The 24,497-nt window shown below is 43.0% G+C and overlaps 2 protein-coding genes across 6 annotated transcripts in view; both read left to right on the top strand.

Moving 5' to 3' along the window:
• Window positions 1-832: 832 nt before the first annotated feature.
• mocos (molybdenum cofactor sulfurase) lies at window positions 833-18,070 on the top strand. 4 transcript variants are annotated; one of them, XM_079511990.1, is made up of 15 exons: window positions 833-884; window positions 1,594-1,692; window positions 2,258-2,324; window positions 2,448-3,098; window positions 3,249-3,325; window positions 3,448-3,647; window positions 3,766-3,882; window positions 3,965-4,351; window positions 4,523-4,685; window positions 4,805-4,892; window positions 6,238-6,362; window positions 10,946-11,036; window positions 12,287-12,431; window positions 13,870-13,974; window positions 17,318-18,070. In XM_079511990.1, exons 1-15 carry the CDS (start codon window positions 857-859, stop codon window positions 17,417-17,419), a joined length of 2,445 nt encoding a protein of 814 aa, XP_079368116.1. In that variant the 5' UTR covers window positions 833-856; the 3' UTR covers window positions 17,420-18,070. The 4 variants fall into 4 exon arrangements, with proteins under 4 accessions (XP_079368116.1, XP_079368114.1, XP_079368117.1 ...); XM_079511988.1 differs by lacking the exon at window positions 833-884 and adding an exon at window positions 962-1,494; XM_079511991.1 differs by lacking the exon at window positions 833-884 and adding an exon at window positions 962-1,269 and having other exon boundaries at window positions 17,318-18,069.
• A 2,567-nt stretch (window positions 18,071-20,637) lies between these two features.
• LOC306931117 (lysophosphatidylserine lipase ABHD12-like) overlaps window positions 20,638-24,497 on the top strand; it is a 41,949-nt gene continuing 38,089 nt past the window's right edge. For both annotated transcript variants that reach the window (XR_013790972.1, XM_079512321.1), the window contains exons 1-8: window positions 20,638-20,852; window positions 21,420-21,535; window positions 21,631-21,736; window positions 22,361-22,480; window positions 22,867-22,897; window positions 23,001-23,046; window positions 23,424-23,553; window positions 24,415-24,452. Coding sequence is in view for 1 of the 2 variants with exons in the window: in XM_079512321.1 (XP_079368447.1) it covers window positions 20,761-20,852; window positions 21,420-21,535; window positions 21,631-21,736; window positions 22,361-22,480; window positions 22,867-22,897; window positions 23,001-23,046; window positions 23,424-23,553; window positions 24,415-24,452 (679 nt within the window). In the remaining variant the exon portion in view is untranslated. The remainder of the gene's footprint in view (window positions 20,853-21,419; window positions 21,536-21,630; window positions 21,737-22,360; window positions 22,481-22,866; window positions 22,898-23,000; window positions 23,047-23,423; window positions 23,554-24,414; window positions 24,453-24,497) is intronic.

The following is a 24,497-nucleotide window of genomic DNA, read 5'->3' as shown; positions in this document are numbered from 1 at the left end:
TTGTTGCTATGTTTGTAAAGAAGATATTCAAGTAGTTGGCCACATCAAGGTTGTCAGTGATGAGAGTGTTGTCAGATTTGATGTTTATGTTCGAAAATCTGGTTTTAAGTTTCTGACCATAGCTTAGTTGATTGTTTAGTAGCTTCCAGAGCTCATGAGGATTGTTTTTGTTTTCCTGAGCTTTATCATTAATGAAGTTACTTTTAGCTGATTTGGTCATGGCAGTTACACTGTTTCGTAGTTTGATTCGTTGTGTATTTAGGTTGTTCAAACGAGCTTGGCGAACACTGTCGAAGCGCTTGGCTAGCTTTGACTTGCATTTTAGAACTTCAGAGCATTTTTTGTCTCTGGCTTTCATTGCAGCCAGTATGTCCGAATTCATCCATGGTTCCGAGCGGGTTTTGCCCCTGGTGGTTCTCAAAGGAGCCATGTTGTTCAGTACTGATGTAAATTTGGTTTTGAAGCCAAGCCAAGCTTCTTCGACAAGTGTGCTTTTAAGCTCATCGGACCAATCCAGACTCTCCAATACTTGGTTAAAGACCTCACTAGAGTAGGTTTTGAGGTCCCTTGATATGACTGTTTTGTGGCAGCCGGTCTTAAGTTTTTGTATTTTGCGGGTACAGAATATCATAAAATGATCACTAAGCCCACATACAATAACCCCTTTACAATAACTCCAAATGGACCCAAGGGTCCATTTGGTTCCTAACCCCCTGGAACTCCCTCAAGGACCCCGGACCCTGCACTTTGGGAACCACTGGTGTAGGCTACAGTACATTCACGCACACGCACACGCACGTGCATTTTTGACATATTGACAGCCGTCGAAGAGGACCTTGATCTTCCTACCTGCTGTATGCTGCATGCATGCATGTTCCAAAAGGGTAAACGCTAGCCCTGAAACATGACTGTCATAATAACGAGCGTCATGTCATGTGAACCCTCTGTGTGAACTGGCTAGGTAAACGCATATAACCCCACGCAGAGAGAGAGAGAGAGGCAAGCAGAACAGTTTAGCAGCAAGCCCCGGGGTGACTTGACTTGTCGCCGAACTCTGCTCTAAGTCCATTACAACCTTTAATAACATTTAAATCAGCTGTTGTAGTTTTTATAGTTTCATTTGCAGTTTCATAAACTGTCGCAATTCGCATATGGGCTGACAAGCTCATGCTTCCTGTTAGGAATGCAGACACTGCAGCAGAGTTAATCATTTCGACACGAACTCGTGAAGACCCAAGAGCGACAGACAGCGAAACAAGGGTCGATTTGGTAATGAACTTAACCATGTCAGTCCATGGAAATGAGTAGACAGTCTCTTTAAAAGCGATTAACGTCCAAATACTTCGGCTCTGCTTTATTGCGATCAATGCAACAACAAGGACATGGATTTTCAACAACTGTGTACTTTCGAAAGTTTCCAGAAAGTTTGGAGTCATTATGGCTACTCGAAAAAATTACAAGACGTGATTGAACAGGAATTCACAAGGATAAAAGGTAGTAAAACACAATGTGGGAACATAAGTGAGGCGAATAGAACTGTTGTCGCTGTGTGATGATGATCATTGACATGGCCGTGCTGTTTATTTTGAACAGGAATAACCTATCTGGACCATGCAGCTGCCCCTCTCTATCCAGAGTCATTAGTGAGAGATTTCTGCATGGACATTTCAAGCAATGTGTATGGTGAGAAAAGTAGGCATGGCTTAATCGAGACCCAATGGATATACTGTACCTCAAATTACTAGCTCTGGTCCATAGCCTTACTTCTCTTGCTGCCGTTGGCATTAGAGCTATGGCACAGAGCTACTGTATGGCAGAACAAGAAAAACGGATGAGTATAGGCTAAAATGTGTCATTTGTTTCCCTGCCATGGCAGCTATACATTTCCGTATTACTATCGTATTATTTTAAAGGTTATTTTTTGAGTGGTGTAAACCACTCCAACTGGCTTTGTTAGTCTGTCTGTCTGTCTGTCTGTGTAAAGAAAATGAGCATGGTTGATGCTGATTTCATTACGTCAGACATTACGTCAGAACACAGCTGATCAGGCTATATAATACCTTACACCACTCAGTTCACACGGGTGTGATTTTTTATAATATATATATATATATATATATATATATTTTTTTTTTTATAAATACATATTTTACTGTTTTACAAACATATTATTATAGAAATGTCATTCTAGCTGTATATCAAGCTATACAAAACATTCTGTTGTCTCCAAAACTTGACTTTGTATTTGAACCAACAGGCAACCCCCATAGCCATAACCCCAGCAGCAAGCTGACACATGACACTGTGGAACATGTGAGATGCAGGTAAAAGACTACTAGAGGCAAGCAGCTGTTGTTGTATTGTCTTTCATTGTCACGTAGAGCTATATAATTAAGTTAATATTGAGCAGAAAGAAAAATAAACTAAAAAGCTTCAACTTCTTCCAGGGTGTTGCAGCATTTCAATACCACCCCTGAGGAATACTCGGTCATTTTCATCTCAGGCTGTACAGCGGCTCTCAAATTAGTGGCTGAGAGCTTTCCCTGGAGGCCCCAGACTGCGACCGAGGCCGGGAGTCTCTTCAGCTACATCACCGACAACCATACCTCCGTTATTGGCATCCGAGGGCTGACGTCTGGCCAGGGAGTGGTGACCCTCCCGGTTCCAGCGGGGGACGTGGAGAGCAGGGCGAAGGACCCAGAGCCTCTGGGTGCGGAGGACAGTGGTTGCCAGACACCACACCTGTTCTGTTACCCAGCCCAGAGCAATTTCTCTGGCAGAAAGTATCCCCTGAGCCACGTTGGAGGCATGCAGGCGAGACGCCTCTACCCAGCATGCGACCACCAGGGCCGTTGGTTCGTGCTGCTGGACGCCGCCGCTCACGTCGCCTGCTCCCCTCTGGACCTCCAGAAGTGCCGTGCTGATTTCGTTCCCGTCTCCTTCTACAAGATGTTTGGTTTCCCCACGGGGCTCGGGGCCCTCCTCGTGCGCAACGACGCCGCAGCCTTGCTGAAGAAGACTTATTTCGGTGGGGGCACAGCGGCGGCTTACCTCGCCGGGGAAGATTATTATGTGCCGACGGCAAGCGTCTCTGACAGGTGAAATATTATGCAAGCACACAATCGAAACATCTGACATCATGTGAAATTAAATCGTTCAAAAGATGCCATGTGATAAGATCATAATTTATTCATTGCTCTTGTATGCTTTTGTAATATCACACTATGCATCTTTTCCCCTTGATAAAGGTTTGAGGATGGCACCATATCTTTCTTGGACATCATTGCTCTAAATCATGGGTTTGAAGCACTGAACAGACTCACAGGTATTGTGACACGTAATGGTTTGAAATGGAACAAAGGAAAGCCGTTAACATTACCGCACGTGTCATAATAATCTGAATCAAGGATACACAAACAACGACCCTTCCTTTCTCTTCTGCTTCAGGGGGCATGGCCGACATCCAGTTGCACACGTTTGGCTTAGCGCGCTACACTTACATGCTGCTGTCGAGTCTTTGCCATAGCAACAGGGAGCCAGTGGCTCAGATATACACCGAAGGCGAGTTTGAGAGTCCGAGCACACAGGGTGCGATCCTTAACTTCAATCTGATGGATTGTCATGGACAAGTGATTGGATACTCTCAGGTCTGTATACACCCGAAGGCCCGAAGGGGCTTCATTTCTGTCTCAAAACAATGTAATTACTCAATTCACTGCTGCTGCTGCGTTTTGCCACAGCTCAATTATTCTGTTCCTTCCTCAGGTAGACAAGCTGGCTAGTCTTTACAACATTCACATACGAACAGGTTGTTTCTGCAACACCGGGGCCTGCCAAATCTTTCTCTGCACCACAAATGCCAAAGTGAAGAGAAATCTGCAGGTGAGCAGCAAATCAGAAGAAAAACATACAGTATTCTAATCACAAAATGTTGCCAAGAGTATAACATATTTTTCTGTTTGAGGCTGGCCATGTGTGTGGGGACAGCATTGACATTGTGGATGGCCAACCGACGGGATCTGTCCGTGTGTCCTTTGGCTACATGTCAACCTTTGAAGACTGTCAAAACTTCCTCAACTTTGTTGTCGACTGCTTTGTAGAGAAACCTGTGCAAGTCAACCAAGTCAGACTGGAGAGACTAAGAACAGCTGCAACATCCTCAAGTCATGGTCCCTCAATCCAAGGCACTAGTGGCAAAACAGAGCACGTAGAAGAAAACTATAATCCCACAGAACCATTGTTGAATTTACATACAGACAGAGCTCTCACAACAAATGCAAACAAACAAGCAGGGACATACACTCTGACAAACATCTACATATACCCCATCAAATCATGTGGAGCATTTGAGGTATGATCGTCACACACTCTCCCTTTCTCAATCCTAAATCTCCATCAGATTACAGTTTTAAGACTAACTGTTACCGTGTCAATCAAAACAACCTGAATCTCTCCATTTAGCTCCCCCTTTCTTTTCCTTTGCTCTTCTCTCTCCCTCAAACACACGCTTATATTCTTACAGGTCAGCGAGTGGCCGCTGGGTCCTTTGGGCCTGCTGTATGACAGAGGTTGGATGGTGGTGAATGGGAATGGTGTTTTCCTGAGTCAGAAAAGGGAGCCACGCCTGTGCCTTATTCACCCACAGGTCCACCTGCCCTCAAAGAAACTGCTTCTACAGGCCTCAGGTAACAAAGATGTATGAATATTTGATCTCAAGTCAATTAATATTCAGTGCACTTCTGCACAAGCATTTCCTGCCTCAAATGAGCTTTAATAGAGGGATTTTCTTCCCTCTTATCTGTAGGGATGGATACCATTTCGGTTCCCCTGGAAAACGACTCTCAACTGCACACAAGCCAAAGGGTGTGTCAAAGTAGGGTTTGTGGGGACAGGTGAGTTTGAATTTGAAGGAACACACTTTTCACACTATCTGAAACCATCAAACTTATTTTATTTTACAAAAAGATAAATGACAGAAATGATTTATAATTGTTATCATTAACCATTGGAATGGAAACCGGAATGGAATGCAAACACAGCACCCATTTTGGACTGAGGCCGATTCTAAAAACGCTTCTAAATCCTGACCTAAGTTTTCTGAAAAACTTCAAATATTTATATAGGAGCATACATTTGTTTTACATTTTTGAATACTGTACCGCTACGGTCTCCAAACAAATATGCAAAAGTACCAAGTGGCTCAAATTGGAGAACTCAACATAAGGAAGGACATCACAGAATGAACAAGTTTAACGGTTTTTATTAACCAAAACTTTTCCCCCACAGGAAGTAATTGAATTACCAAAAACAGCCAAAACAAAAACAGCCAAAACAGGAGAATGAGGGCTCCCCCAGAGTTAGTGTCCTTGAGTAAGACACTGAACCCCTAATTGCTCCTGATGTGCTGGTTGGTGCCCTACATGGTTTCCGTCGCCATCGGTGTATGAATGTGTGTGTGAATGTAAAGTGCCTTGGATAAAGGCGCTATATAAATGCACCATTTAACTGAAAAAGTGTTTAACAAGGCATGGTGTTGGGTCTGTGTCTGCCTTGACACTGAGCTGGCTGGCTTTTATAGCAGAGGGCTGTAGCAGATGACAATTGGGGGAATCTGCTGCAGGTGTGTCAGTCTGAGTGGAGGAGAGAAGAGAAGATTAGGCACAGACAATGATTAAATGACTAAGTTCTGAGTGTGTGTGTGTGAGTGAGGCGAGCATGGTTCCTTCCGCGGGTTGAGTACAGAGTGGCGTAGAGGGTGCGCTGTGCCTGTGACTGGCCAGTCGCTGTGATTGACAGCCTACACTTAAACCTAACCCTAACATTAACCTCAGTAGAACTATACCTAAACCTAACCCTAACCTCAGTAAACTGTACCTAAACCTAACCTCAGTAAAACTAAACGCAGTGGCTGGGGGTGTTTCCAAGAACCCAGAAGAACGACGGAATCCGCGGAAGATTCCCTCCTCGTGTGAGTGAGTGAGTGATGTCATGGCCACTGTCCAGAAGGGTTAGAACACCAAAAGGGGTTCCTGCCCAGAATGGGTTAAGAAACAATGTTAATCTCTCCTGACAGAAACCTCTGTATGGCAAATCACAAGTGGAAAAAAACAAAACAAACAAAAAAATCCTTGTTTCTAAGATTAGATGTAGCAGAGAATTGCAAACCAAGAAAGAGGTTTCAAAAGCAATAGATTTCCCTGGGGGCCTCCGTAAACGTACAATCCTCCTTTTCCCCAGGGTGCAGACTGTCGACTGCGGGGATGAAGCCGCGTCATGGCTTTCAGAGTTTTTTGGACAGGCCTGCCGCCTCATAAGACAATGTTCTGATTATACCCGAGATATGAAAAAGAGCGCTGGTAGAGGTATGTAAAACCGATTTGACCCCTTCTGTCCCCTTCCTGTTTCTTTACCAAGCACATCTTTGATGTATGGTAACTGTCTACCTGGGAAATAGGAGCATTTGATGTATTGTTTGTGTACAACAGTAGCTTTGCACCCCTTATTGACTGTTAAATGTTGGCAATTTCCATCCATCCATCCATCTTCAACCGCTTATCCGTAGTCAGGTCGCGGGGGCAACAGCTCCACCAGAGAGCTCCAGACTTCCCTCTCCAGAGCAACATTAGTAACTTCCTCCTGGGGGATCCCGAGGCGTTCCAAGGCCAGTGAGTCGATGTGTTTCCTCCAACTGCGCCTTGGTCTGCCCCGGGGTCTCCTCCCAGTGGGACGTGCCTTGAGGCAGGGAGACGCCGAGAGGCATCCTAACCAGATGCCCCGAACCACCTAAGCTGGCTCCTTTCCAGGCGAAGACGCAGCGACTCTACTCCGAGTCTCTCTCGTGTGAATTAACTTCACCCTATCTCTAAGGGAGATGCCAGCCACCCTTCAGAGGAAACTCATTTCGGCCGCTTGTATTCGCGACCTTATTCTTTTTGCACAGCAAAATCCCAAACCTGCATAGGGCAATTTCTACACTACACTTAAATTAACACCTATGATCTGGTCTTACACTCATTTTAAATTAATCTGTACCAGAGCCCTAGCTGAATATCTAGCAATACAAATATACAGTTCAGGCTTTCCCAATTAGTGTTTTGTTGAGAGAGCTGTAATCGAAATGTGAATCCAATTGGGAACACGTTCACTGATGTTTGGTGATGTTTCCACCCAATGCATTACAGTAGAGCCTCCGTGATTAAAACTCCTCCTCTCTATCTTAACTAATAATACCCATGTAATAAATTCACCAGTAGCAGAGCTATACTGCGGGGGGAAGAGGGCAAGCACCCAGTGTTGATTTTGTCGACTAAAACTAAGACGAAAATGTTTTGTCGACTACCTTTTTTCACTGACGAAAACTAAATGAAAACTAATCGATCATGACTAAAACTAAATATACTGACAATTTCGTCAACAAATAAAACTAGACTAAAATGTTAGGAAGGGACTAGTGAACAAGAGATCAAGTAATTTTACACTAGTTGTTTGCATGCTGAAAATAGCTGATCTACAAGCTCACAACACGTCGCAGCGCGACGCGTTGTAAGCTTGTAGATCGGCTATTTTCAGCATGTGTAAAAACATTCATTAAGACGGCATCAAGGCCCACAAATAGATTTTAGTCGACTAAATCAACTGTAGATTCAGTCAACTAAAATCTTGTGATATTTAGTCGACTAAAACTAAACTAACAGTAAGACATTCCAGGTGACTAAAAAAACGTGACTGAAACTAAATGAAAACTAATTCAAGAGACTAGGACTAAAACAAAAATCTAAATTTGCTGCCAAAAACACTGCAAGCACCCCAGGCCCCACCACTCACTAGGGGCCCTGTGAACGTGAGCCGTGAGGGGTTTTGTTTGTAAAAAAATTATGTTTCACTGTTTTTATTGTTATTATTGTATTGTTTATTTTTCCAACAATGAGTATACAACAAATGCCTCACTCACACTATTGCAACATGCATACAACATTTGTCTTGTCCATGTTTAATGGCCGCCCCAATGCATTTCCAATGGAAGTCACATGGTTTGACAAAACATTTTTGTTTGATGGCTGTGTTGTGCCCCCCTCCCCCGCATCAAACAAATGTTTTGTCAAACCATGTGACTTCCATTGGAAATGCATTGGGGCGGCCAAGACACAAGACAAATGTTGTATGCATGTTGCAACAGTGTGAGTGAGGCCAAAGTAGGCGTGTTTTATATACAGGTCGACAAGCTGTCTTTGCAATGAAGGTAATCAGAGTAGTCAAATGACACCCCCCCCCCCCCCCCCCCCCCCCCCCCCACATCTACTGACATATAAGCTAACATACAAAGTTTGTAGAGCATAGTCAAGTAGAAAAAATATTAAGGCACTGAGGCCATTTGTAGAACCAATAAATATGGAAATAGATTATATTAACCAATTAAATATTTCCATATTTATTGGTTCTACAAATGGCCTTAGTGCCGTCATTCCTGATGAAGACCCGGAGGGGTGGAAACGTTGATTCCTGACCATTTCCTAATATAATAAAATATACTGGGAGCTTAAAGAACGGTGTGCGGACTTCCTACCTTCTTTCTGTACAGTGTTGTTTTTGTCGACTAAAACTAAGACGAAAAATGTTCGTTGGCTACCTTTTTTCACTGAGGAAAACTAAATGGAAACTAAATGAAAACTAAGCTACGGTGACTAAAGCTAAGACTAAATATACTGACAATTTTGTCAACAAATAAAAACTAGACTAAAATGTTAGGAAGGGACAAGTGGACAAGAGATCCAGTATGAGTCATTTTACACACTTGGTTGCATGCTGAAAATAGCAGATCTACAAGCTCACAACTTGTGAGCTTGTAGATCGGCTATTTTCAGAAAGTGTAAAAACAGCCATTACGACGGCATCAAGGCCCGCCAAAATACATTTTAGTCGACTAAATCAACTGTAGAATTAGTCGACTAAAATCTTATGACATTTAGTCGACTAAAACTAGACTAACACTAAAACAATCCAGGTGATCCAATGTGACTAAAACTAAATGAAAACTATTCAAGAGACTATGACTAAAACTAAAATCTAAATTTGCTGCCAAAAACACTGTTTCTGTATATATTTTTGCACCCCGTCAACATTTTTGAGATGTGCGTGCTTCCCGTTTGGATGTTCTCTTTTTTTTTTTAACAATGCAACAATCAAAAGTGTATACCGTAAATCTTCAACTCCATACAACGATCTGCATCTTGTGTTTACTTATCTCACCAAATGATGCACAGCTGTGTCTTTACCTCTATTTACCACCTTGCCGGTACCTATCTATCTTTTATTTAATAGGCCTTGTAAATGTTGTAGCATCTATACTTTGTCTTTAGTGTGTCTGTGGTAATGGCTTCTGTGGAGACCGAGATAGTCGGTTGGCAGCTCTGTATGCTGCTTTCCTTTTGCTCTCCTGGGTATTTTATGCCCTTGGCTTGTAAAAAAAAGAAAAGAAGAAAAGAAAAGAAAAGGAGAACATGATATGTTGCTGTCCATTGGTGGTGGTGCTGAAGCTAAAATGATGTGTGCTGTCCAGTGTTGTTTCTGACGGCAACTTTTGATTTTAGTTTTAGTCCTAGTCTTTCGAACAGTTTTCATTTAGTTTTAGTCACCTGGAATGTCATAGCGTTAGTCTAGTTTTAGTCGACTAAATATCATACGATTTTAGTCGACTACATCTACAGTTGGTTTTTGTCGACTAAAATGTATTTTGGCGGGCCTTGATGCCGTCGTAATGGCTGAGTTTACACTTGCTGAAAATAGCAGATCTACAAGCTCACAACGTGTCGCACTGCAACACGTTGTGAGCTTGTAGATCTGCTATTTTCAGCATGCAACCAAGTGTAAAATCAGCTTTTTCTATTTCTCTTCCATCAGGTTGCCTTTGACAATTTTATTCTGGCTTATTCTCCCCCTTCTGCATCACAGGCCTTTTTGCATCACAGTCATGAACAATGTCCTAATATTATATACAATCACCTGCCAGAGTCATTGGAATAGTTTTGTGTGCCATGGGCTGCCTGTCTCAAAGTCTTTCATTGGGGTGTCTGTCGGGTACTGTTTTGGTGTCTTCAGCACCCTCTGGTGGACAAATGTTTGAACATACTGTAGAAGAAACTAGTATTTGGTATTGAACCTGTACCTCCTAGTTGGATTTATGTCATTTTTATATGTGGAATGGAGAGGCATTGCATTTTCATGTGTTCTGTTAACACGCACGCACGCACGCACACACACACGTGTACACACAACCTGGGATTCAACTTTGTTTCACCCAACCACATGATCGTTCCATGGGTTCACTGGTTCGTCGAACAATTCAGATTTGGTTGAACTCATCACCACATAATTTATCTCTATTAGCTAGGTCATGTTTTCCTGCTTGCTAGTTTGTGCATGCTTGCTGGGTCGTACTAGTGGGGATCCGGCGATCGCAACCTGCGACGTAAACATAAAATGGCTGTAGATATATAGGATGTAGTTTCTTTCCCGCCCACTACTGAATGCAGGGACGTGCAGAGAGTTACTGTGTTAGAAGGGGCGAGGGGCTGAAATCCCGTAAGAGGGCACTTTGAGAAAAATAGTGAAAATAGCAGATCTACAAGCTCACAACGCGTCGCAGCACGACGCGTTGAGAGCTAGTACTATCACCAGAGATAATACTATCACCATGTAGTAAACGCTGCATTCGTGGTCTGGAGAGGGCAGTTGTTTTACAGACGGGTTAAAGGGCAGGGGCTGAAGACATAGCCTGGCTAATAAGCCAGACCGCAAAAAAGAATTGCCTGCCGGTGTGTGATTTGAGTCTGGCTTATTAGCCAGGCTACTGAAGCCACCCTTTGATGTCTATGTGTGCACGTCCCTGATTGAATGTGCCAGGCAGGGCCTGCGTCCAGGTAATGATTATTACTGTATCTTTTTTCAGGCGTCGCTGCCCTCTCTTTGGTGAATGAGGCTCAATACCTGATGATCAACCGCGCCAGTGTGGAGCTCATTCAGAAGCATATGAACAGCAGGTACATTGTTGAATGAACGAATAGTTTATTTCAGGTCTTAAATCATGACATGTACAGGGTTAATGACAACAAACTGTACAGGGAATATTTGGACCGTAATGGTGTAGGCTGAAGCCTTAGCTTATAGTGCCTGACTCTTTTTTTCCCTTGTTTTATACTAAGACAAATATTAACAAAACAAACAATTGCAAAATGTTGATACATCGTCAACAGGCAAAACAGAGCAAAGGAGGACATTTGATCAAATCACATGGTGGAGATACTGAATTATGAACGGTTTATATTAGTGTTTTATATTTATCAACTGTTATCTTTAAACATTTTCTTAAATTTGTAGATTGAATTGCACATTTTTGGGCCATTGTCACAACTCTTCCATATATCTGCTTTGTTGTATTATAGTATGTGTTCCTCTTGTGAGGATTATGAGCATGCTCTTACACACTGAAGGCCCAAACCACACCAGCTGCAACTCCTTGCAACTACTCACAACTCCTTGCAACAAAACAAACCACACCAATGCAACTCCTTGCAACTGCCATCTACTATATAACAGCGGATTGGGGTGCATATAATGCACCACGTCTCTGCGTACGTGTGTGTACCGTTGTAATGCCCGTAACTCGAGAACCGTTTGACCCACTGACTTCACATTCGACACACACGTTCCACACCGCCACAGGGAGTCCAGTGCCAGGTATCGAGTCGGTCGGACCCACGGTTCTCCAGAACCACCACAAAAGGCTCTGCCAGTGGGCCTAATGAGGCCAACTCCTTTCACCTGGGCCAGGCTCTGCCAGTGGGCCTAATGAGGCCAACTCCTTTCACCTGGGCCAGGCTCTGCCAGTGGGCCTAATGAGGCCAACTCCTTTCACCTGTGCAATTTCCAGCCTCTGCCTCAGCCAATTGAGGCTCAATCAATCAGGCTCTGCCAGTGGGCCGAATTGATTGCCAAGTACACTTTTCAGTTTGCAGTCTTCACACACAGGCACATACACAGATCTCCATGTGGGACACTGGCTGACACTTAAAATGGGTGCTATGACAACGTATATCATATCAAGTAGGCCGGTGGCCGACTGCGACGGGCACGTACAGGTCTAGTTGGGAATAATGGCAAGGAGTTGCATGTCGACCCTCTGGTGTGGTTATAGGGCTTAAGACTATAATGGTGAATCATATTGTGACACAGCCAGATCAGATCAGAGCATGGCAACATGAGCCGTTCTTTTTCTGTGCCATTACAACAGACAAACAGAGCTTTCCGCAGACCATCAGCCTTTTGACGTGCAGAACCTTATGAGTCGTTTCCGGGCTAATTTAGTGATTACTGGAGTGGAGCCATTTGAAGAAGATAATTGGTCCCACTTGATTATCGGCACGACTCCATTCCTGGTGAGTGACACGTACACAACACAGTACACAACACAGCACGATCTTAATTCAGCCGACGGCGTCGTGTACAGCAGGAACTGGTATATTTTAATTTCAGATTTGAACTAATAATGTGGGTTTTGCTGTGTATTATAAAAGCAGTGGTTTACAACCAGTTAGTTTTATTTGTCTCCGTCATGGTTTATCACAGCAGTTTTACATAATACAGACCAGTGTTGTTTTCGTCGACTAAAACTAAGACGAAACATGTTCGTCGACTACCTTTTTTCACTGACTAAAACTAAATAAAAATTAAATAAAAACGAATCTATGATGACTAAAACTAAGACTAAATATACTGACAATTTCGTCAACAAATAAAAACTAGACTAAAATGTTAGGGAGGGACTAGTGGACAAGAGATCCAGTTTTATGCTAGGTTGCATGCTGAAAATAGCAGATATACAAGCTTGCAGCGCGACGCGTTGTGAGATTGTAGATCTGCTGTAAAATCTGCCATTACAATGACATCAAGGCCTGTCAAAACACATTTTAGACTAAATCAACTGTAGATTTAGTCGACTAAAATCGTATGACATTTAGTCGACTAACACATGATACAATTGAACGAAAAGGAAAAGGCTGAAGCCTAAGATTATTATGCCCATGCACCTTTTTAATATTTAAGTAAGTTATTTCATAGAATTTATGAAGTTATTTCACTGGTCCAGGGACCACCGGTGGTCCTTGGGGAGGTTCCAGGTGGTCCCCAGCTAAATGACGGAGAGTTGGTAACCATTTGACCCTTACAGATCTTTAACTCTTGAGTGTAAAATGAAACCAAATTCGGAACCATTCGGGTTCATTTTACGCTCTCAGGAGTTAAATTATTGTTAAACATCTGCATTACTTGATTTACAAGTCTACACAATTTTGATCAATGTTTGCCTGTTCTATCAAAATCAATACAGCATGGAATTGTGGACAAAATCGTATCCAACGGCAACAAAATATTCTACGTTTTGGGTCTGCGAGGCTAAATCTCATCAAATGGTGGTTCCGTGGCTCAAATGCCGAATAAATAATGGGCCTTGATGTGAAAAGGCGTTGAAAACTGCCTCCCCATGGCCAGCCGGGGTGCCTGATGGAGGGGAAAGGAACTGGTTGGAATAACGTGTTCCTTCCACGCGCTACGTCCAACCAGGGAAACTCCCCTCTGTTAGGTGTAAAGGAGCAACTTGGACACTCAGGCATGAAGGAAGCATGAGTTCAAGTCCGTTGCTCTCCCCATGTCCCCCATTATGGGGACTAGGTTGGCGGAGGGTGTGTAGAGCCCAGGATCACATTAGATAATTGACACAGGGGTGAAAAATGGGTTATAAAATCGTGGGATAAAAATTATATATACAAAATAAAACACTGTTGAATGGAGACAGAATGTGTCGTGTGTGACTTCCAGGTTGCAGGTCAGTGTGCAAGGTGTCAAATGATCGGCGTTGACCAGGAAACAGGGGCCAAGGCCAAGGAGCCTCTACTGTCTCTCTCTTCTTATCGCAACGGGAAGGTCAGTCAATGAAATGCCGCTACGCCAAGTTAGGTGATTATGGTGAAGTGATTATCTTTAGGCCTCATCTACACAGGCAAGGAGCGAGCGTTCCGAAGGCGAAATCGTGCGGAGAAACTGTCCTGATATGGAGTGTTACGTCCCTATATGGCGGTCTAGGGCTTTAAGGGACAATGACAAATATCCAATGAAAGAATGGAGGAAACTGATGTATAAAAAGAACAGTGTTTTAAACAAAAATTGTCTGAACAAAAGGAAACAAACTGGTGAGTGAGTGCCAAATCAAAATACCTAAAAACCAAAACTCTACTATCATTAAAAATGTAAATTACTTCTCTATAGGCAAAACCAAAACCTGCTACACAAACAAACAAACAAAAATACATGTTTTTAACAGAAAATAACTACGTGTTGAAAATGTACAGGGTACCCCAGCTCTTACCTAGTTTCCCTGAAAGAAACAATATAATGAACAGAAGGGTGAGACACATAAAGCAGGCCTGAATCTGACACAAAGCCTGTAAGTCAGCACACAACCAGCTCTGTAGGTGCTGCCACACTATGGAAAGAGCCGCGCACGTTCTCGGCTGCGCGCAGCTTAAATTCTGAGTTTTTAGACAGCTGGTGGATGGAAAAGAAGCTCCACCTCCGTGGACTTTTTGCGTGACGGCCAGATTCCCGGAAACGCTCTCCTCCGCGCAAAAAGTCCGCGGAGGTGGAGCTTCTTTTCCATCCACCAGCTGTCTAAAAACTCGGAATTTAAGCTGCGCAGAGCTTAAGAAGTGCGTGGCTGTCGACCGTTTTGCGCTTAGGTGTGGAAAGGGCTTCTCTCTGTCTGACATGGTGGAGGGCTGATTCTTCTTCTTCTTCTTTTTGTTGTTTTACGGCAGTTGGCAACCAGATTATGGTGCATTACCGCCATCTAGTGATCCATCTCTTGGATCACCCGTACGAATCCTTTCCCTCTATATCCTCTCCCGATTCCTTTACTTTGACTACCATACACAAACAAAATTAAAATAAATAATCAACCGCTCTGTTATTATCCTCCTACTCCGGACCCGAAGTAGGCATGAATCCATCCCTCAACACATTGTCCAGGTCCTCCCCACTGACGTCTTCAACTTTCAGAAATCTCCTTGCTGCCTCGAGAATCATCTTTATTCTTTCAGATTTCCCTTTGATTTCCACAGCGCAATTTATTACCATCGCGATGAACGCCAAAAAAGCCTTTCTGTCCATACCGATACCGTCACCTGTACTTCTCCTTTCCTCCTGTTGCTCTGCCACTCCTTTCTCACTCCTTTCTTCCCTCTCCTCCACTCTTTTCACTGCTTCTGCATAGGACATTTCCCTCTTCCCCGTTCTAACGTTATTCACTTTGGTTTCCTGTGCCTTCCCTGGGCACTGTGCTGACCCAGTGTAATGATCTCCCTTACAGTGCAGGCACTTTGCCCTCGCTGCAGCCCTTGCAGTTTTCCTCACTACATCTCGCACACCTTTTAACTCCTCTGCAGACAGCAGCGACATGTCCATACTGTTGGCAGCAAAAGCACCTGAGTGGTGCCCTTTCGAATGGTCGAACCCTGAAACTCATGTAACTGCAGTAAACTCGCTCTGGTAGCTTGTACCCTTCAAATGTCAAACAAACAGACTTAGTTTCCTCTCTTTCACCATCTCTGAACCACGTCAGCCGTTTTGCATCACATACTTTATCGATCTCAAGAAATTCATCTGGCTTTACTGATAATGGAACTCCACCGACCACTCCCTTGATCTTCCTTTTAGACCCTCCCAACTGAAATGTAATCACTGGGCATTTATTAAATGATTCAATTTTTAGAGCTTTGCTCATCTGACCGCCGTCCATGCACTGAATAATCACCAGTCCTGTCCTGCTGATCCTTACTGATTGTACTTTTCCCAATTTCCGCTCAACAAACTTTCCCACTGCCTGTGGTTCACTAAAGATACTGTCGAGTTGCTTCTGTGCTCTCATCCCAACCACAAGATTCCCTTCTTGCTCTTGGTCGCTTCCTGAGTTTTTTGCGCCTCCTACTTATTTTCCTCTTGCTATCAGTTCCACGCATATCTTCATCCGTTCTCATCTCTTGTGTCTCCACCACGCATATTTCCTCTTCTTCATCTGAGCGATCCGACCACGGATCAGTCGATCAGCACGCCGATGCTTCTGACTCTCACTCGCATACTGTGTCCCGCCATGCATTGCACCTACTCTAAAACTGGAGGGCTGATTGCAAGTACACAGGTGCTTTTATTGGAAGGGAAATGGAGATGGACTGATTATTGGCGGACCAATGACATAGAAAGGTGGAGCCGGCCAGTGATTATTCACTGAGCTGGACCTGGGATTTAGGACAGCAGGAGAATATGTAGAGGGGGAGAGAAACACAGAAGCAGTGCATGCTCTCTAGGAGCATACACGTAACATGGAGCGTCAGCCATTGCTGGGCTTGCTGACTCAGGAGGTAGAGCAGGTCATCCAATGATCTGTGGGTCGGCGGTTCGAATCGCGGCTCCTCCTGTCCACATGTCGAAGTGTCTTTGGGCAAGACACCCCACCTTGCCTCCTGTGGTTGCCACCATTGGTGTGTGAATGTCCGAAGTGAGGACGCTGGCGCTGACTGTTCGCTGCGTCACCTCCCAATGTATGATTGAAGGGACCATTGTATTAAGCGCTTTGAGTGAAAAGTGCTATAAAAATGCGATCCAATATTATTATTGCGTAGCCTGAACCGATCAAATAACCAATAAATAGTAGCGTGTAGATCTCAACCAATAAAAGTGTTTGGGGGCGTGGCGAAACCTCGCTCAAATAGAGACGAATGCGAGCGAATATAGGAGGGGCGGACGGCGTCGCTGCACGGCGCGATGTCGCTCGCGGTACGTCAGGACAGCCACAATGAAAAACATGTATTTTAATGAGATTTCATCCAGTGTTGTTTTCGTCAACAAATAAAAACTAGACGAAAATATTAGGAAGGGACTGGTGGACAAGAGATCCAGTATAAGTCATTTTACAATTAGTTGCATGCTGAAAATAGCCGATCTACAAGCCCACATCGCAGCGCGACGCGTTGTGGGCTTATGAGATTTAGTCAACTAAAACTAGACTAACACTAAAACATCTCAGGTGACAAAATGTGACTAAAACTAAATGAAAACTTCAAGAGACCATGACTATAAAACTAAAATAGTAATGTGCTGCCAAAAACAACACGGATTTCATCGTTAGCTCGCTCGCATCGCTGGCAGTGTAGATGAGGTGATATACAAACAGAAATCGGCTAACCCAGTTTATTATTATTATTATCCTTTTTAGGTGACCTTCGGCGTGTACCTGACCCATCAGCTTCAAGAGGACTCTGTCACAGCCAGCACCCTCTCTGTTGGTTCTGTAATCCTACCAGATGTTTCTTTGTGAGATCATTTGAGTTTAAATGGCCATTTTTATAATATATAATTTATAATCTACAATATTGTAATGTATTTTAATTTAAGTGTGGAACATGAATATGCACTGAATATAATTATGACACCAGGGGGGACAGCAACGAACTTGAACTCATGCTTCCTTCATGCATGGGTGTCCAAGTCGCTCCTTTACACCTGACAGGGGGGAGTTTCCCTGGTTGTGGGCTTTTTCTTACAGCGAGTGGTGTAGATGTTATGGAGACTAGGTAATGCTGTGCCGATGATTTTAGCTGCTGTTTTAACTCCTGTTCTCCTGTTGCAATTCTGAGCAGTCGTGTGTTGAAATGTTGAAAGATGTTCTTGCACAAACAGTAAACAGTATGGTGCAACAGAATCCACATTCTAAAGATGTTCTAGCACAAACAGTAAACAGTATGGTGCAACAGAATCCACATTCTAAAGATGTTCTAGCACAAACAGTAAACAGTATGGTGCAACAGAATCCACATTCTAAAGATGTTCTTGCACAAACAGTAAACAGTATGGTGCAACAGAATCCACATTCTAAAGATGTTCTTGCACAAACAGTAAACAGTATGGTGCAACAGAATCCACATTCTAAAGATGTTCTTGCACAAACAGTAAACAGTATGGTGCAACAGAATCCACATTCTAAAGATGTTCTTGCACAAACAGTAAACAGTATGGTGCAACAGAATCCACATTCTAAAGATGTTCTTGCACAAACAGTAAACAGTATGGTGCAACAGAATCCACATTCTAAAGATGTTCTTGCACAAACAGTAAACAGTATGGTGCAACAGAATCCACATTCCACATATAGGCCATTATCGCCACTGATGTTCCTTTGCAAAGTGATGGCTGACTGTTGAGACAGCCAACGCATACAGCATACATGGGCAACTGGCGGGGGCCACATGAGGCCCCCACCATCACATACAGCATACATGGGCAACTGGAGGGGGCCACATGAGGCCCCCACCATCACATACAGCATACATGGGCAACTGGCGGGGGCCACATGAGGCCCCCACCATCACTTAATGACTTAATGACTGTTGAGACAGCCAACGCATACAGCATACATGGGCAACTGGCGGGGGCCACATGAGGCCCCCACCATCACTTAATACAGCATACATGGGCAACTGGCGGGGGCCACATGAGGCCCCCACCATCACTTAATGCGGCCCTCATGTTTAATATCAGAATACTGAGTCTAAATTAGTAGCTAAAATCCATCCATCCATCCATCTTCAACCGCTTATCCGTAGTCAGGTCGCAGGGGCAACAGCTCCACCAGAGTGCTCCAGACTTCCCTCTCCAGAGCAACATTAGTGACTTCCTCCTGGGGGATTCCGAGACGTTCCAAGGCCAGTGAGTCGATGTGTTTCCTCCAACTGTGCCTTGGTCTGCCCCGGGGGTCTCCTCCCAGTGGGACGTGCGTCGAGGACCTCCCTAGGGAGACGCCCGAGAGGCATCCTAACCAGATGCCCGAACCACCTAAGCTGGCTCCTTTCCAGGCGAAGGAGCAGCAGTTCTACTCCGAGTCTCTCTCGTGTGACTGAACTTCTCACCCTATCTCTAAGGGAGATGCCAGCCACCCGTCGAAGAAAACTCATTTCGGCCGTTTGTATTTGCGACCTAATTCTTTCGGTCATGACCCACAGTAGCTAAAATATATTAGCTACTTAAATATTTAAATATATATATGCAATGTATTTGTATTTAGTTTATACAGTTAACATAATTAAATAACTGCATTTGGAATTAAATAAAAATGTTCCAATTGAAAAATAGCAAAAAATAATTCAAATAATTCAGATTTCAATTCAAATAATAGCAAAAATAGCTGATCTACAAGCTCAAAACGTGTCGCAGTGCGACGCGTTTTGAGCTTGTAGATCAGCTATTTTTGCTACGACAGTAATATGCAATGTGGCCCTCTGGAGTGAGTGTGGAACTATAATGGCCCTCTCCATCGTCAAAGTTGCCCACCCCTGGCATACAGTATGCTGGAAAAACATTGACATGGTTTATCGGGTACAGCTGGTGGAGGCAGTAGTAGTCTTCCATTGGGACGGGTCCGGCTGGCACCTTATCTGCCCCTCACCAGCACAGAGGAAACCTGGGTAGATACAGAGAGACACCTCCTCCACATCAAATGGAACATCTATGCCCCGGAGGCCATGATGTGACAATAGAAGGTTATCCAATGTGGAATACTTTTATCTGTACAAGAGGACCTAAGACATCTACTGCACACTCAAAACACACCTTTTCAGACTTGCTTTTCCTACATAATCCCCCTCCCCACTCCTTGTCTGCCTACCTTGTTTCTAGTTTTTAACTTTTTAACTAATTTACTTTTAATAAAACTTTATTTTTCTGTAAAGCGACTTTGGGTACCTTGAAAAGCACTATATAAATTGTATGTATTATTATTATTATTACTGTATGCATGTGAATGGAGCTGCTTCATTTAAACACATTGAAAAAGAAACTACAGCTTTTGCTACACTTTTTGAGTATGAAAAATAATCATTAACATGGTGAAACACACCTTGATGACATCAAGATGTGTTTCACCATGTAATGATTTTTTTCAGACCTCCAGTTCTAGGCAACACAGAATGGGGGGACTTTTTTTATTATTTCCACACAACAGCTCTAAATGTATATTAATGATATAGTAAAATGTTGAAAATTAGTGGAATGCCCCTTTAAGTACAGTATAAGTAAAATACTTTACTTTCCACCACTGAAAAGATTGTTGAAGTTGCAACATGTAAAAAGTCAAATCATTGTGGGGTTAGTTTTATTTATTTATTTTCCACTTGCATTGCCCAATGCATTATTCTCATAGACATTTCTTAAAGTATTTATTTAAAGACGGTTACGCCGCGGACAAAGCCAACTCGAGTCGTGACAACTCATGACAACACAAACAATATTTTGGACCAAACAAATAATTAGAAAGAAGAAAAAAACTGCAGGTTACAACACTTTTTTTGTTTTTCTTCTTTGTAATTATTTGTTTGGTCCAAAATATTGTTTGTGTTGTCATGAGTTGTCACGACTCGAGTTGGCTTTGTCCGCGGCGTAACAGTCTTTAAATAAATACTTTAAGAAATGTCTATGAGAATAATGCATTGGGTTTCATTTCCTGGTCCAGGGTAGGAGGCGGGACTGCGACGTAAACTGTACTTTAACCTCTTTGGTCGCATTTTATGCTAGGATGCCCTGTAGCCTTACTAGCCTATGTGTTTTACTATACTAGCCTAACTTTCAAATTCAAATTGCTTGGTTGCACGAATATACACTGACAGCATGAGGAAAAGGGTCGATAAAGCGAGTACACCCGCGACTGCTTCCCACCTGCAGGGCGCAGCTCGAGAGGTAACGGAGGAGAAACTGTTACCGTGAGTATATGAGCTGTATGCAAAGTTTATTGATGATAAAGAGTGTGAAGTGAATACGCTCTCTCTCTCTCCACCCTCTCTCTCTCTGTCTCAATTCAATTCAATTTTCAATTCAAAGGAGCTTTATTGGCATGAGAAAACGTACGTTTACATTGTCAAAGCAGAAGTGGAACATAAGGCAAATCAAAATAAAACAATGTATTTACAAATAAATATTGGATATAAATAGGAATTAAATAAAGGTGTAAACAGATCTGTGTTACATTAACACTTTGGGTAATACTATCTTGTGAAACTATAAAAAGATTGTGCATTTTCTGTCAGAGATAGTTATCCATATAGGAGACGTTAGCTTTATACTTTTGATAAACAGTGTACACACAATGGTTTGTATTCCTTATTGTATTTCCTATTTCTAGTCTCTCTCTCTCTCTCTCATTCATAGGAGCTTTATTGGCATACAGGCTTTGTTTACATAGTAGTGGTAGTGGTAGACAGTAGTAAAAACTTAACTGAAGTAACTTAACAAAAATACAAACATAATCTCTCTCTCTCTGGTTACTTCAGATCCCCGTGGAGGCGTTGGCTCAAAAGAGGCTTATTGGCATGCTGTGCCATTTTCACTATTGAAATACAATACATGTTACCTGACTTAACGCCACGTGTTGTATATTCTTATGGAAGTGAGTTAAATTTCCTCCTGTCCATTTCAACTGAACTCTTATTATCTTTAAAGTGATTTCAAAATAATGTCAAACATCCTCCTCTATACCTCTAGTACGACTCCCATTCTTTGCCGACCTCACCCAACCTGCTGAACTCTCGCTTAATCACACTGTCAACATGTACCTTACGCCAGAGGAAGGGGTCTCTGTTGGTGTATGGTGAGTATTTAAACAAAAAATGGAGTAGTGTTTGCTGTCACAATCAGCCAATCATATGGCAGCAACTTCGGCCTGTAGACTGGTCAGGATAATCTGCTGCATCCTTATGGGCAAGATAGGTGATTTTTGTGACTTTGAAGGAGGCATGATTGTTGAGTGTGTCAGAAAATGCTGATCTGCGATTTAAAACTACTGAACGCACAACAGATTGAACCTTGAGGGCTACGCTACAGCAGCAGAAGACCACACCAGGCACCACTCCACTCCTGTCAGCCATGAACAGAAAAATGAAATGACACAGGAAAAGTGGTCAATAGCAGTTTGGAAAAAACTTGCCTGGTTTGATTGTGTGTTAAACTTAAGTCCCAGACTCCCAGTAGATAGATAGTAGATTCTGAAAACTGAAATACTTTGGCACCAACAACCATTATATGTTCAAAGTGTCTTACCCATTAATTTGAACAGCATAGCAGATCATCTTGACCTGCATGCCAACAGGCCTATATGAATTTAGTTGCTATGATTGTCAGTTTTAATAGAAATTTGCGTTAACTTCCTACGGAAGAACACTTTTTGGTGAATCAATTTGAACTTATCTTGTGGGGCTGTTTTGCATTCTTCAAGGCACACTGTTCCTGAAAGTCAGTGGAAAGAGGCACAAGGGAAGGACCTGGCATGGTACCAGAATTCTTTGGGAAATGGATCTCCAGTTGTCATATATCTTCATGGAAATGGAGGAACAAGGTGTGAAGAATAATACTACATGTTGGCTGACATATAAAAAGAAAGATAAAAAACATTCTGTTGCTATTATTATTATTATTGCCCAGCTGTAGAGAACAGAGTCTGTAACGAACGATGGAAGTTGGAGATCCATCATCCATGCCCCACCGGCTATATCCCGTTGTACCCGTGTCAGAATACCCGTTCCACCCATCTGTCTGAGTCCCTTTTATGCCCATATATGGAGATTTCTATATCTCTCTGTGTCCCGTGTGTCGAATTTGAAGTCGGTGGGGCTAACGGTTTTTGAGTTACTTGCATTACAGCCATACACATGGTGCATTTATAGATAGATTATCATAGGTGGCTGTCTTCTTCTTAATGAATCATGCCTTTTATTCAAACAGGGCAGCTACTCATCGTGTTGGAGTGGCAAATGTGAGTGACAACCACATATAAATCTCTTGAAGGTCTAAATTGATTTTTAGTAGACACTGTCGTAATAATCGTCAAAATGTTAAGTGTCAAAATGTGTCAACAGCTACTGAGTGCACTTGGTTATCACGCTTTGGTGCTGGACTACAGAGGTAGGTAACTGCAGATTGTTATATTTAAGTTAACACCCAAAAAGCACAATCAGTCAAAAGCCCAAACCAAACCACACCAAAGGGTCGAGACGCGACAAGACGGTTTTAGCGTTCGTCCCAGCGGTGTGATGATATGTCCTGTTACACATCGACCCAAGTCGACCCAAGTGATTCAACTGGTTCAATTCAATGGCCCAATGGGTCAATGGGTTGCCAATACATCTACTTGCAAGGCAACCATTTGGCTGCAAGGAGTTGCATGGCGACCCATTGGTGTGGTTTGGGGGCTTAACATTTCCTTTGACTGACTGCCACCTTGTGGTCAGTACGAGGACCTCTCTCAGTCTGTATTGCTGAAGTTACAACAAATCTTCCAGGATTTGCAGATTCCAGTGGGCGACCTACGGAAGCAGGTCTGACCACTGATGCCCTCTATCTGTACCAGTGGGTCAAAGCCCATTGTGGAGACAGTCTCGTAGTCATTTGGGGACAATCAATTGGCACTGGGTAAGTAAAAGGCAATGAATTCAAACTGTGAAGTTATATGACATATTGATATAACACATTTTGCACAGGTTTGGTCAGCCATACTTCATGTGCTGACTTAAAGGACCATATCACTGTAAATTCATCATTGTCTGTTCACATCAATTTTTGTTTGTTTGCATTTGGTTTCATTGTGCAGTTGAGTTGAATGTTGTTAATCTCTTCCCCAGGGACTATTTCAGCAAGGCATTTGTAATCAATCATGTCTGCATATTTTCATATTTTCATATTATCATTTTCATACTATACTGAAGTAAATAGAATCCAATGTCCTCTTCAATGATAATGATAATGATAATGAATTTATTTATATAGCACATTTCTAGACAAAGTCACAGGTGGGTTTTCAGGAGAGTTTTAAATGTGGATATTGATTTTGCACATCTTAGGTCAGTAGGTAGGGCATTCCAGAGCATGGGGGCCCTGGTTGCAAAGGCCCTGCCGCCCTTAGTGACAAGCTGAGCTGTAGGGGTCTCCAGGAGGGCCTTGTCTGAGGACCTTAGTGGGCGCACAGGTTTATAGGGTTTCAGCATGTCGGAGACATAGCTAGGAGCCTGGCCATTCAGGGCTTTAAAAGTCATGAGTAAAAATGTCAAAGATCACACTATAGTTGGCAATAATGTCTAGTAGGCCTGAGTGGTATTGCGTGTATCTCTCGGTCTCTCTTTGTTTCTCTCTGTGTCTCTCTTTCTCCCCTCTCTCTTTCCTTCCTTGACACGGTCAAGGCAGATGGCCGTGTCAAACCTGCTGCTACCTTTTGACATTGAAAAAGGTCACATTTTCAGGCTAAGCTGTAACTAGTGTTTGACTTGATCTCTGCAGAGTGGCTACCAACACTGCAGTCAAATTGTTAGAGCAAGGTAGGTTTTGCTATTAAAGAAATGCAGAGGGAATAAGCCTATAGA

Source organism: Electrona antarctica (assembly GCF_951216825.1).
Source record: "Electrona antarctica genome assembly, chromosome: 10".
Taxonomy (NCBI): Eukaryota; Metazoa; Chordata; class Actinopteri; order Myctophiformes; family Myctophidae; genus Electrona; species Electrona antarctica.
The sequence above is the reverse complement of the archived record's forward strand: the minus strand, read 5'-3'. Positions and strand labels throughout refer to the sequence as shown.